At 37.2% G+C, this 14,856-nt stretch overlaps 1 protein-coding gene across 2 annotated transcripts in view; it reads right to left on the bottom strand.

The window, feature by feature from the left end:
* Positions 1–13,683, bottom strand: part of TUBGCP5 (tubulin gamma complex component 5) — a 30,608-nt gene extending 16,925 nt beyond the window's left edge. Inside the window, exons 1-12 of one of the 2 annotated variants that reach the window (XM_087726842.1) lie at positions 13,405–13,683; positions 10,168–10,221; positions 9,978–10,086; positions 8,123–8,219; positions 7,560–7,636; positions 6,272–6,401; positions 4,894–5,008; positions 3,959–4,048; positions 3,164–3,257; positions 1,895–2,141; positions 1,593–1,795; positions 57–172 (exon numbers count right to left, since the gene is read on the bottom strand). In XM_087726842.1, the coding sequence (XP_087582968.1) occupies positions 57–172; positions 1,593–1,795; positions 1,895–2,141; positions 3,164–3,257; positions 3,959–4,048; positions 4,894–5,008; positions 6,272–6,401; positions 7,560–7,636; positions 8,123–8,219; positions 9,978–10,086; positions 10,168–10,221; positions 13,405–13,577 (1,505 nt within the window). In that variant the 5' untranslated portion in view covers positions 13,578–13,683. Of the gene's footprint in view, positions 1–56; positions 173–1,592; positions 1,796–1,894; positions 2,142–3,163; positions 3,258–3,958; positions 4,049–4,893; positions 5,009–6,271; positions 6,402–7,559; positions 7,637–8,122; positions 8,220–9,977; positions 10,222–13,404 lie in introns of both variants that reach the window. The other variant, XM_087726843.1, reaches the window with a different exon arrangement.
* Positions 13,684–14,856: the final 1,173 nt, after the last annotated feature.

Here is a 14,856-nt window from a genome sequence, read left to right on the forward strand (position 1 = left end):
AGTTGCCTCCTGAAAAAGCATCTCTGGGATATCCACAAGATGTTCACTATCATTACCTTTGAATTATAAATTCTTTGGCAGGATCAAATAAATTACCATGGACAATCCACTCATCCACTGTCTGTAGGTATGGTCTTACTGTTTCAACCCACAGAGAAAATAAAAGAGAGACCTGAAATGAAATTACAAAAAAGTATGAGAGAATAGAGAGGAGTAGATAATAATAAATACTGAATTAGGAAACAACAGCATCATTAGAAAATTTATAAAATATATCCAGCATTTAGAAAAGCTTATAGCCTGAAGGGCTGGGGAAGCATGACTTTAAGATCAGAGAAACAATGGCAGAAGGAAGATGCTTATTAGCAGAGGCACCTGATTAATCTCAGTGAGAGAAAGAAAATGCTCAACTAAGGCTTGAACCAGCAGGGCTAATTCTTATGTTTGTATATACAAAGCATTATGTAAATTTTAAATTAAATATATACTCTGGGCTCCATTTTTCCCCACATGATATATGGTGGGAAGATATTATTCTAGCAAACTTCTAATTTAGAAAGCTGCTACAAGAATGGGAGAATAGAAAAAGAGTTCTACAGCTGCTCTATATTCTGTGTGGTCATAATATATCACACACATGGATTTGTTTCCCAGCCAAATCTAAAAATAATTTACATCATCATATTTAAGCAATATTCAGGTGGCTTCATCTGAGTGCCTCTTCATTGTTTAACAGAGCTGTATATCAACAATATGCCTACAAATTAATTTCCTGTCTGTAAAAATGCACTTTTATAATATCTTCACACATAAACACACAAACGGTTATACATTCTGAATAGAAAACCAGAAGCAACTGTTTTAAATAACAGTTATCTGGCAATAAAATGTTTACACTATTAAAATAGAATTGTATTATTTATGTAATCCTTATGAGAAAAAGTTAGTCTGACGCACAAAGAAATTGTTATCTCTATTCCAACTCAGCCACTGTGTTCCTGTGCAGCATTCTACAATTTATACATATCCTAATTAGGGTGCTGCAATATCTGACTGAAGAGTCTATTTTATAAAACCGCATTTCAGATTATTTTATCACCAAAAAAAAAGATACCCGGATCTAAGTTGTGAATTTGAGAACTTCAAATAATTTTACATAAAAAGTTTTAAAACAGGAAAACTTAGCAACTAGAAAACTTTTCTTGTTGCTATGGAGAAGTCTAGCTATCACTTATATCAGTTTATATCATTACAGTTTATAAGAGCTTGTTATTTATGTATGGTGTATAGCTGAATTATTGCCATTGAATCAACGTGTCTTAACTCACACAGAGAGGAAATTGTGTGAAAGAATACATTGATAGATAGATTTATTTAAAAAAACTGGTGATACACAGATGAGGTATTATTTACACTTGGGGCAGAGACTTAACTGAACTCATATATGCCTGATTAATAAGATGACATTATACTAGAATAATCATCTATGAACCAAAAGAATTACAGACTTAACTTGAGTAGAAACTATATTTTTCTAGTATTGTTATTAAATAATAATTTATCATTTATTAAATAAGTTTTTTTATACTTACTGTCTGTTCAGAAGCTTCCCCCATATTGTCATAGTCAAGAATTGCTTTGTACAAGGTATTGAGCAAATGAGATGCTCTTACAACATTGCGGGTATCAGGTGGTACTTCAGCAATTCCAGTGCTAAAAACTTTATGAATTACTTTCAGCTGTGCTAATCGATGTGACAGTTTATCTATGACTATGGAAAGGGTAACTGTAGTATCTACAAAAAAGTATAGATTCGTGTTTTTATGTCATATCTAGAAAGCATGCACTTTAGAACATTAAAACAAAAATTTCAGTTAAAATGCAATTATTTTACCTTCATTGATTATGCATCTCTCAATTTCCGTAAGTTCTTTTTTGAAATTAATGAAATATTTATAGAGAGCTCGCACAAAAGCCTGATAGGTTCTAAAAGGGGCTTCCACAGATTTCTTGGGAGTAGATAAGGTTCCATGTATTCCACTTTCTGAGCTGTGACCCATGACATCATCAATAAACTTTTGTAATCTAAATACCACTTGCCCATAAGCAGCTATACGCTCCAGCATTGATCTTAATGAATTCTACAAAATAAAAGATTTTTATTTATTTATCTATTTTGAAAGGAAAGCAGAAAAAAGATATAGAAATTACAAAATGCAAAGTTTGCAGAGTAATTCAAGGCACAATTAAAATAAAGTACAATGTATTATATGGGGGGGGGGACATGCCACCTTTATCCTTATACTAGACAATCTATGCCTGATTGGTCATCATTAGAAGAGGACACACCCTGATCTAAGCTATTCCCAGCTTTGTCCTTCCCAGCCCTGAGCCTCAGTAAAGCAAGGGACTGCCTCTTTTGAACTTTCCCCACTCACCTAATCTCACTCATTTTTCACTATTTTCAAATAGTGCAATGCTTGTTGTGATGCTTCTAAAATCTTCCAAATCATCATGACAATTTGGAGAGGGATGGGCACAGCCCTCTGCTAAGTTTCGGAAAAATCTCAGAAGCATTGCAAGAGGGCAGCGTCCAATACGGAGAAGAGCATGCATAGACAACCTCAGGAAAAAGGACTGGTGTGTGCCAGCAGTTGCCTTAAATAAGGCCAAACTGGGCATGCCTTGTCAGCAGCAGAAGATATTGAAGGTCAGCTGGGATGGCAACTGAGGTTTGGATTGTGCTGCTGGGGGTGGAGGGCTGGCCACTGTGGCACTCTTTGGCAGCAGTGGCAGCACTGGAGCTGAAGTAAAGATTCAGAAGTAGTGATAGCTGGCTAAGTCTGCTGAAGGCTGTGGGCCATCAATGATATCACCACCATCAAGTAAAGGGAAGACATGGGGAAATAGGCAAATGGGGGTTGTTGAAGCACACTTGCAGTCTTAAGTGTCAGGAAATTGCTAAGCACCCAAATTTTGATGACATTACAGGGGTGCTACAATGGCCATAACTCAATCATTTATTCACGGCTATTGTAAGTTCAAGTGATCACTGAATTAAGCAAGGATTATCAGTATTATCCTATTTTTAATTTGTTGGCTAAAGAATTAATATTGAATTGCTATATTTGCTTATTTTAGATTCACTAATCATTTTACTCACATGTGTCAAATGCGTTACTGTTATGTCATTTCTCACAGTTATCTTTCCATCATTCAGCTGAAATATAAAGAGTTTTTTTACACCTGAAAGAAGCCTGAAAAAATAAAAATGATCTCAGCACATGCCTTTGTAAAATACAAGCAAAACATACATTCAGACGTTAGTATTATTCATTCAATTAGCTTTTCAAATTTATATAGCTGTCCATCTCACAAAACAAGTGACTCTGGAAAGGAGTCCATCATATATTGTAACTGTCAAAATCCTTGATTTTAAACAGATATTTCATACTTTATATCAGGACTGTCAAACTCGTGGCTCACGGGCCAGATGCATCATGCACCGGCCACACCCAAGCCGTTTAGCAAAGGAGAAAAGTCACAATATGTCATGTGACAGCATGACGACGTGAATTTGACAACCCTGCATTATATATTTGCAAAATGGTACCATATAATAGATACAAACTCACCCATTTCTGAAAACAGAAATGATAGGGTTTTTTTTTCTTTCAAATACAACATTTTATTTACAGTTCCTTTTTACAGAGAAAAAATTAAAAGCAAGTATTAATGTAGGCTATAAAAGTTATAGCATCATTTGCCTCGTGAAACTCTATTTTCCTCATTTTGATTAGCGCAATTTGCTTTAGAATTAATAATATTAATATAATAATAAAAACAGTAGTATAAAACCATTTTCTGAATTTTAAAATTAACCATAGAGACTCAAATATAGCATGTATTATTCAACATAAAACAAACCTCAAATGGTTTTTCTTTGAAAATTTCTTACCAAATTGTTTCACGAATGACCTGCGTTTCAGTGACAAGAATTCTCTCTTCTGGGACATATAATGGATCACTATTATATAAGTGCTGTTCCCTAAGAGAAAAATGACTTTAATACTTTTATTGTATTGGTAAAGAACATCCAACATTATTTATTTCATCCTCTTCTCCTATAAGACCAATAAACTTTATTACATACTACATCAACAAATCACTGTAACACTTGAAAAATCAAACTGCATTATAGTCCTATTCTGAAAAATACTCATTTCAAACATTCTATTCATATATTAAATCAAAACTTGCTTTGATTTTTAAAGCGTTTAATACTACCTAATTCAAGAATCTTATAACCCTTCAAATCTTTTATTGTCTCTTAGTTGAGACTTTGAATAAGGATTTAGATAGTCCTCAAGTTATAACCCTAATTGACCCTGTCAATTATGGCTGTAAATTATGACAATCATAAAGGAATCACCATGTGACCAGACTCAATTTTACAACCTTATTCACAGTGGTTGTAAAGGGAATGCTGCAGTTGTTAAGTAAATACACAGTCATTAAGCAAACCCACAATTTGCTATTGGGTGTGGATGTGGGTTTGCTTGAAATAAATGCTGGTTTCTGGCAAAAACATTTGTAAATCATGGTCATATGACTATAAATGCTGGCCAGTTGCAGAGCACCCAAAATGCGGTCATGTGATTGAGGGGGAGGGGCAGCATTGGAACTTCAAAGTCAGGTCATAAGTAGCTTTGGGGGAGGTCCATTGCAATATTGAATGGTCGTTAAGCAACTGGTCATAACTTGAAGACTACCTGTATAGTTCTACAACACATAATTTATCACAAAGTTTGTACAGGAAAACATAAAGAAGTCAGTATAGTTCTATATGTGGATTGTAGCTGTAATAATTTACAAATGTGATTGACAACTTACCATATAGAAGCTAAATTGGAATGAAAATGCAAACTATGGGAAAAACGGACAACTCTACCAGTCCAATACTGAGCCACTACATGTTGCTCTAACCAGGTACGTGCATCAGGTTCATCTAGAGAGAAAACAGTTATATCAGTGTATTGTCCTGTATAAAAAAAATCTTCATTATCCACCACATATATAGAGCTAAATAATGTTTTAATCAACTTATTATCAAACAAATGTGGAAGCTTGCCCAAATGAACCTCTAATCTCAAGAGCACTTGGGTGTACTGACACAGCCATACATTTGAAAACTCACAAGCCAAAAGCAGCAAAACAAAATTAAACAATTATTCACTTTTCTCACTTTTTGAAGAAATTACTTCTTGCACTTTTTTTCTCAGAAAAGAACAGACATAGTTTGAATATCTTTCCCAAAAAAAGCATATCTACTTTTTTGGCAGAACTCTTTCCAGAAAAAGCTCTAATCCTTGGACAGCTATTTAGACACTGAGGAATTATATTTTTAAAAACTATTAGAAATTTCTAACATAAGATTTTTTTTAATTAATTGCTTTCATAAGAAACTATTTGTTTTGCATCTGTTTTACTTTTTCACATATTATTAATTTTATTTATAATTTTGAGCCCATATCAAGTCCACTGCAAGATGAAGACGAAGGTTAGAGACCATAATCAACTACCCAGTCCAGCATCTCAATCATTACATAACACTAGCTCTGAAAGTTTTTAATCACCTTTGTAGACTTTCCAGGTTCAAAAACCAGGTTTAAAAAAATTAAATAATTATGTTTTCAGCTGTAAATTGCATGGTGTCTTATTCAGAAAGCCTATGCAAGTATTAGCTTATTCTGAGATTCTCTTATAGAAATGTAAGGTGAACCGGTATATATTGTATATTCATGTTTTCTACTAAATATGAACAAAATTGAGATAAATTTAAGCATAATCAACAAATGCTGGATTATGCTTAAATTTATATATATAGACAGACACAGAGAACATACAAATGCTGCTAAATTGCTAAAATAAGTAGCATGGAAATTAAGATTTTTTGTATATTTTTATAATATATTTGAAAAATTGTATATATATATTATTCCAACAACTACGAAGACAATTTTATATCAGCATAAGCGCAGTTCCTACTAACAATTTCAGAATTCTACCAGGAATTTTTATGAGCTATATAATCAGCAAGCAGACCAACTGAGTAAAGTAAATGTGAAACTTCTCTAAATACCCCCAAACACTTCATTTACATTTGCTAACAGCATACGACTACAAACTATCATAAAGTGTAAATCAAATAGGCCATGATAAGAACTGGTATAGTCCATTCTATTGTAACGACCTGCTTCAGAAAACATACCTTTCCAGTTGGCAAGAGATGCTGACTTCTTATTTTGATCCTGATCTTCTTGTGGTGTCCTATCTACCTGAATGCCAGAATCTTCTCTGCTCAAAGGTTCAGTATCCTCATCACTTACATCTGACCACTCCTATAAAACATTAAAAGCACAAAATATACTTCACTCTATGATAATGGCACAGTGGAAACTTAAATGGACTTTTGTAATTTACTAGGCATTAAAATATTACTGTATAATATAGCATCTAAGATGTAAATATTCAATATCTCATTTCATAAACAATGCACTATGAATTCCAGTATGACATCACTATAAATAATGCTCAATTTAATAATTTCACTGTCCATACCATTAGCTTTTTAGGACCACAGAGGTAATAGAGTGGAGCAATTCTCCAATTCTCTAAGGCAAAGTGGGAATGTTAAGGTAAAGATTTGCTGGCAGAAAATCATCAATGATTACAATGTTTCTATTATGAGCAAGAAGGGAGAGAGGGAGGGATGAAAAGAGAGAGAGAAACTGAGACCGAGACCTACATCTGCCTTAGGGAAAAACTATAATATGAAGTTGAACTAAATTGACTAAAACCAACCATATAATCATAATATAGATAAAAGAATTTACTGAGAAAATGGAAAATCTATTTCTACATGGCAAATTTCTCTTGACTAAATGCTAAATATTATTTATTTATTCAGTACAAATTATTATTCTCTGTTGTGGCCCAGCAGGAGCCGTTGGAACTGCCACCAGACTCCGACAGCGAGGGGCCCTATGAGTCGGCTGTGGAGGACCCTGGACAGGGTTCCGACTCCGAGCAGGGTGCAGAGAGGCTAGTTGGCCACCAGGAGGCGCCTGAGCCTTGGAGCAGTGGGGAAGAGACAAGGGAGAGTGAGCCTGAGTCCAGCAGTGATTTGTTCCTGGATGCCCAGCATCGAAGAGCTAATAGGCATAAGGAACAGTTACGCAGTTATAGGAGGTAATTGCACTCAGCTGGTGGTCATTAGGCTCCTCTCCAGACTATAAAAAGACTACTTGTGCACACGGCCCCCTTTGCAGAAGTCAACGCATTGACTAAAAGTTGGAGAACTTCTGTAACTACCTTGGCAGGCTGGATTGCTGCCAAGGTTTGTCTGAGTTGCTGCCAAGGTCCTTATCTGTTTGTTATGCTTGGCTCTCAGCCACCAAGATTTTGGTTTCTTGCTATTAAAGTACATTCCAATTAAGCTTGTCTCGGCATTCGTTACTGGACTGAGGAGGGGGTCAGAACAATTCTCTATTACTTACTGGTGATTCTAGATCAGGAACAAAGTCCAGGTCTTCATCTTCCATTAAATATTTTCTCCAATCAAATTTCTCTTTTTCTATGGAAAATGCACAATAATATTTATATACGCTCAGTGATCTTGATATATTTAATCTAAGGAAAAAGTATAATTGTTCATTAATTAGTTTTATAACCTATTTTTTTCAGAAGAAGAAACAAATGTGCTGCACCATGCTACCATGCTATGAGATTCTGAAAAGCTAAGTATTGAGAAAGCCTCATCATAATGCTATACTACTATAAAAAATGTTATGACATATACTATGTGTAATGCCATGTCATGTAAAGTCATGTAATAGTATAATAGTCACTTACAGTGGTAATGAGAACAAAAAAGACCAGGTTAGAGACAGATCTTAGTGGAGAGAATCTATCTAGCATATGTTGTTGCTTATGTGCAACTTCCTGGCACATAATTATTTTTTTAAAGAGAACACAAAATTGAAAAATATATAATCAAAATAGTAGAATAAGGTTAATATGATTTCAATTCCACATATTTTCTTGGATGCTCTCAACCTACCGACTGCTTTTTCTCTTGGTTCTTCAGCAAAGCAGGTGTTGGAAGGAGAATCAGACAAATATAATAGAAGTGATAGTACAGCATAATGTGCATCTGTCTTAGACACAGGAAACAAGTAATTCAGTGAACAGGACAGCAAAATAAAAGAAGATACTAGAATTCTAATCCAATGGTATATTTAGAAGAGAAAAACAGCAAATTTAGTTTATCATTCATCTTAAATAGGATTAGAATTAAGGCATGAAATACGTAAGTACAAAATAAAAGTATAGTTCTATTTATCAAGTTATATATTTCAAATATAGGATTTTATCTTCACAAGATGAAAAAAGTAGAAAAAATATTTCATGGTACATTTTATGGTTTTGATGTTATCAGAACACTCACTTCAGATATTTACAATTTGTTGTGTTAGAAATTCATTTTGGCAAGAAAACATAAGTTTTTTATTCTTGTGTTATGTGATGAATCTAGGTATAAATTTAACTGACTGGCAAAAATATATTTCCAGTTCCTGATTTTCTTCACTGTTTTAAATCCAGGCATTTTCTAAATGTACACCCTAACCCTAACCCTTAACATAATAAAATAAATATAAATACACCAGGGGTGGGTTTCTCGCCCCGTTCCAACCGGTTCGGTTGGAACGGGGCCGGCAGCATCCTCGTGCACGCGCGCGGCACACGCATGCGTACTAGCGTCTGTGCGATGCTCCAGCTGCTCCTGGAGGATCGCACAGGTGCTGTATGCGTCCTGCGCATGCGTGGAAGCGCAGAACTCGTCAAAACCGGGTAAGGAGCGTGGGCGGGCGGGTGGGTCCTTCGCCGTTCCCGGAAGTTATTTACTTCCGGGTTCACTGACCAACCAGTTCGCAGGGACCGCCGCGAACCGGTTGAAACCCACCCCTGAAATACACACAAAAACACCTTGTTTACTGTCCCTATCCTTCCCATATATACACTTACAAATCAGAGCAGAAAAACATGAATATTGCACATGAGATTGACCCACTCCAGATGCACTGGAGAAGGGCATGCTGCAGACTTTATCGGTCAAAGAATTCTGACTGGTGGAATCTAGGAGGAGAACCTTTTCTGCCATGAATCCCACCCTCTGGAATATTGTGCCCCCACCGAAGCTGAGATCAACATCCACCATTTTGGCCTTCTGAAAGGGGCTGAAGACCTGGCTCTGCCAAAAGGCTTGGGCCCCCGATGAGGAGATGTCATTTTGGAGGTGATTAATGGACTATGGTAAGATCCATGTGTGCATCTTGCTCCCTTCCTTGCCATCTTTGTTTAATTTTTAAGCCAATTGTAATGTTAACATTTATTATTTTAATGTGTTAATAGTTTGTCTTGTTGCTTTCATTGTAAGTTGCCAAGAGTTATCTCTAGGAGAGATGAGCAGCATATAAGTTTACCAGATAAATAAAATATTCGCATAAAAGCAATGTTGAAGGTTATTGCCTTTGAAACTACTGTAGTGCTGGAGCTAACAAAGTAATATTAATTTTCATAAATTATCCTCTTTTCAGAGCCCAGGAACTATTCTTTGTATTTTAATTAATTATGTCTAAGACATTTTAAATCTTCATAAATCACAGTGCTACTAGCCTATCAAAATAATTTATTTCAATAGAGTTATTGCAAGTGTCTTACATGCCATGTTATATAGGTTTCATGGTAATTACATGCTGAGGTCTGAGAATACAACAAAAATAATATTATAGAAAAGAATTTTTTTTTATTAATTTCTGATGGCTATATAAATTTCCATTACAAAATGATCAGCTTTAAAAGAACTATAAAGACAAAAGAATATAGCATTCAGTTATGTTCTAAAACTCACAAACCTTTGTTCCTTCTGTGGTGGGAAGAGACAAATTCAGAAATTCTTCTGTTAGTCTCCTCCAACTTCCAGCTTTAACAAGGTCAGAGTGAACCACCAGCTTTTCATAAATTCTATATAAAAATATGAAATGTTTACTAATCTTTAGGTATAAAATAATTAATCTAATGTTAAAAGAAACACAAAAACTTTACCCTTCCATTATTTTCTCCACTTTGTGCCTACTGACATCAAGAAATTGATGAAACCTAGAAAAAAAATACAGAATTATCTTTTGGATCATAGGTCAGAAATGATTAACTTGTATTTTGTTCAATAAGTGTATTTTAATAGCATTTTTACAAAGGATGGGCTTCATTTTTATTTATTTACTATAGTCACAAACCCTAGAGTATTCAGCCTATTTTCATAAGATCGACCTGTAAAAAGCAGCCTTGCTCACTCTAATGTTCTCCAAACATGTTGACATCAATCTGATGCATTGTCTTTATTATTTATATAAGACTAACATAGGAATGTATTTTCAGATCCTGATGCCTCCCCCACTTGCCTGAGGCGCCCTCTCTCCTTACTATGCAGCTTCTCCACTTGGATTTCAGTTCCCTCTCCTTTCTGGGAACTGGTTAAAAAAGACATCTGATGAAAGATTTCAGTTCCTCTTTGTGAACGGAAGGGAACTCCTCCAGCTCAAATGTTCAGAATTTAAGCTCAGTTTCTAGACTCTGATGAGGTTGTTTCCCTTCATGCATGGAGAGGAATTCCCGTGGCAGGGTGAAGAAACAGAGCTCAAATCAGGATTCAAGAACACAGCTCAAATCTTCTCAGCATTTGGCAACAGCTTGCAACTTTTCCCACTGACTTTCTGGGGAAGTTGGCAGAGAAGATTGCAAGTGTGTAGTCACATGACTGTGGGGTGCTTGGAAACTAGTTATATGTGGTGGTACATTTTGCAACAGCTAGAAGTGCTTCAGAGGTCATAAAACAACCTTTGCAATTCTGTTGTAATTCCGAACCACTGTCAAACAGTCAGAGGTCAAGGACTATCTGAAAAAAAAATCTATTTCCTTTGGCATTATCTTCAAGTACCACTTTATCTATTTGAATCCTTTAATTCATTTAATCCACACAATGTCTCAAGCATGCTCGAGTGGTGCAGTGGCCTAGAGGTGGAGTTCTCGCCTCACAATCAGGAGGGTGTGAGTTCAATCCTATGTGGCAGCAGATATTTCTCTCTCTGGGCACAGTGAGAAAATATATGCTGCAAATTCCGCAATGGCGACAGGAAGGACAATAAACATTCAGCTCCATTCAGTTGCCCCAACTCCACCTTGATGCAAGGGATTACAGGGTCATTAAAAGACAAGACAAAATGTCACAAGCATGCGTGTTTAATTATAATCTATTCAGCAGTGTTACCCCTGCAGAGGTATAGCTTTACTTCAGTGTTCTGGAGGTACTTCTGAAGTAAATGTGATCAAGGACAAAAAAAGTGGGTTAAAACTAAACAAAATAATTTAATCTAAATTTAAGCAAAAATATTTTTATTGAATTCACTAAATAGAATACGTTATTGGCCAGGTGTGATTGAACACAAGGAATTTGTCTCTGGTGTATAAGCTCAAACAACAAAGTATATAATTATAAGATACCAATGGAAAAAGTAGTAGAAAAGATGAGAAGGATAATAGTAATACAGCCCTGCGCACATGGGTAAATATCCTTAGACATAAGACAGTGCTGCGGGAATTAACAGCATCATTAGCCAATCTATTTACATGGTAGGCAAATTGCAAGGGGTCTAGCAGTGGATCTGTGATGATTTTGAGATGGGCCAGCAACTAAGCTTTCAAAAGTTTTAATAACTATTGATGTCAGAGCAACTGGTCATTCATCTCCTTGATGGAGGGTTCCAGAGACTACAACAACAATTTATTATTAGTCTTAGAGCAGCAGCCAGAACAAATAAAAGCACTCAGTATATATACACTTAAAACTTACAGTATAAAATAATAAATAACAACTAAAATCTATAATAAAATCCAGTGTCAATTATACATGGTCTGACTATAAGATAGTTGCAATCCCTAAACTGTGTGGCCCATTGTAGGTTCAATGCTAAAAGTGAAGTGACTAAGCAGTGCAAAGGGTTTGCCACAATTGTTACATAACATCACTGTTCTATAACATGTTTGTGATGAATCCCCAGTGCTGCTGCATAGAATCTGGCCACATGCGCTGTAGTTACGGACTGTTCATCCTTAAGCAGCCATTGGAGATAGGTAGTGTTGGAACGGTCAGGATACCTAGCAGTTATTGGCAGAGTATGTTTTTTTCCTAATCTCCGTATAAAAGGAACATCTAAGGAGCATGTGACCCAGTCTCCGTCTCTCCTGATGGAGGGCTTTTTAAATGCAAGGAATTATTACTCCTTACACATTTAACATTTTTTCCTTTCTGTAAAGCATGTAACTTCTACAGTATCTCAAGTTATAATTTGCTAACAACTTCTGCAGATCTTATAGGGCCATGATGGTGAACTTATGGCACGCGTGCCACAGGAGGCACATGGAGCCATTTCTGGGGGACGCAAGGTGTTGCCCTGTCAGTGCCAGCTGGTTTCAACCATGATTTTAAGCCCTTGTTCGCCCTCCGGAGGTTTCAGGGAAGCCCTGGAGGGCAAAAAACCACCCAATGCACAAATGGGACTTCTGGTTTGCGTGTTGGGCCGTTTTTCACCTTCCGGAGGGCAAAAAACCTCCAAACCTAACACACAAACCGGAAGTTGGAAAACGGGCTGTTTCTGGCCTCCGGATGGCCTCCAGGGGCGGGGGAGGCAGGTTTTGCCCTCCCCGGGCTCCTAGAAAGCCTTTGAAGCCTGGGCAGGGCAAAAAACAGTTCCAGTGCCACTGCATGCACATGGGGGGGGGGGACTCGCGTGCACATGCACAGTGGGGAGGGTGCAGAGTGCATAGAATTTTGGGTATGGCATGAACCCATGAACACCCCCCCCCCGCATGGCTAAAAGGTTAGCTATCACTGCTATGGGGACTACACACTGCAGTTTTAAAGTTTTAAAATACAGGTTTATATTGACTGTTTCCTAATATGATTTGATTGCTTATTTGTAGCCCATGACTATCATTAAGTGCTGTACCATACGATTCTTGACGAATGTTTCTTTTCTTTTATGTACACTGAGAGTATCTGCACCAAGACAAATTCCTTGAGCGTCCAATCACACTTGGCCAATCAAGAATTCTATTCCTATTCCCTTCTCTTCCCTCCACTCATCGGGAGGGGAAAGCGGATCTAAGGCGGTCCTGTAAGCCAACCGCCCGCGTGCCTTTTTTTCCCCTCACGCCGCCCGCCCCAAAATACCGCGGGAAGAGACGCCTTCCGTTTCCCTCGTCCCGCGCTCACGCCTAACGGACCTGAAGTTGGACCAGGCGAAATTTAGCGCCGCTTGGAAGTGGCCGGACGTTTCGGGGCTCCGCTCGTCCAGGCCGGTTACTTGCCGGATGAGCTCCCGTACCGCTAGGTCTTGCTCTTGGTCAAAGCGGCTCCAGTGAGCAGGCGGAGTCGTGGCCGACGATGCCGTCGCCATCACGGGCCGAGGGGGGAAAGAGATGAAACCGGGGTGGGTGGGGTGGGGGAGTTGGTGCTGAAGTAGTTTCTCTAAAGGGCTCCGTTTATTTCGGTGGCCAGTACGGCTCACATCTCGCGAGATTCCGCTACTCTTCTGTGGTTGGGAAGCGCTTTGCGTGAGGGTCTACGCATGCGCCTCTTTACTTCCCACGCTCTCGCTTCTTCCGCCTCCCTCAGCCCGCCCGCCCCTTTTCCCAGAGGGCCTGTTTGAGAAGCGGGTCTATAATTTTGCATTGGGGTTTTTGCTGTTGTTTATTTTGTAGTTGATATTCATTTTCTGCAATTGCTTATAAAACTTTGTCTTCGTGTCTGATTGAATAATTGAATAATAATTAGAAATATACCGGTGGAAACCACCTCCATCGCTTAGGCGACCTTGATCCAGAAACTAACTTAGGACGTCCGACATAATTCCTATGCATAAAAGTTAGACTGAGAAAACAAGACTGGGTGGGTCATGTTTTTTATTCTTTGCATGTTTACTGCAGAGTAGGTTGTTCCCGCAACTGATAATCCTCGTGGGAGGAAGAGATTTAATTGCGATTTTGTGTTTCATTTTTTCCAAGTCAGTTGTGTAGAGATGCGAATGTCGTCATAAAAATTGTAAAAAAAAAGTGATGTACATTTGCATGTACAATATTCTAATTATTGCCAGCTCAGATACCACTAATCGGGAAAAGAGACTTCGCATCGCAGTGTATAGCTTAATGAAAATGTCATTGCATTGTGTTTTTTAAAGGCAAATGTTATGCTTGAAATTAATAAGGAAATTAAAAATAAAATAAAAAAGTTGAATGGAGAACCAGTACAGAGATGACTAAGTATTGGTCCAGCACCAAGAGATCCAAGTAGTAGTCCTTTTACAAGAGAAATTTTGTGACTTTGGTCTACTCATTCTCTCAACCCATACAGAGTTGTAGAGGAGAAATAGGGAGTGTATGCTACATAAAATGTTGAAACACAAATCATACAAATAAGTATTAATGTATAGTCGTGGTGTCCACATTTGAAAAATGATAACTGTAAAACTGGAAATGCAAAGAAAGAGGCTAGTGCAGTTCTAGGGGAAAAAACCCAAACAATATTATAGCCTTTTAGATTGAAGTAGATAGAAAAGAAAGATACTAATTCAAACAATGCTGTGAAAAGTATAGTTAAGAGGTTTTTCTCATTAAAACCAAATGAAGGACCTATTAATGGTACAACAGTATTTTACTCAAATACATTTAGTACAAAAA

Source organism: Thamnophis sirtalis, unplaced genomic scaffold (assembly GCF_051295495.1).
Source record: "Thamnophis sirtalis isolate CommonGarterSnake01/CBP01778 unplaced genomic scaffold, rThaSir2_p1.2 scaffold_12, whole genome shotgun sequence".
NCBI classification, from domain to species: domain Eukaryota; kingdom Metazoa; phylum Chordata; class Lepidosauria; order Squamata; family Natricidae; genus Thamnophis; species Thamnophis sirtalis.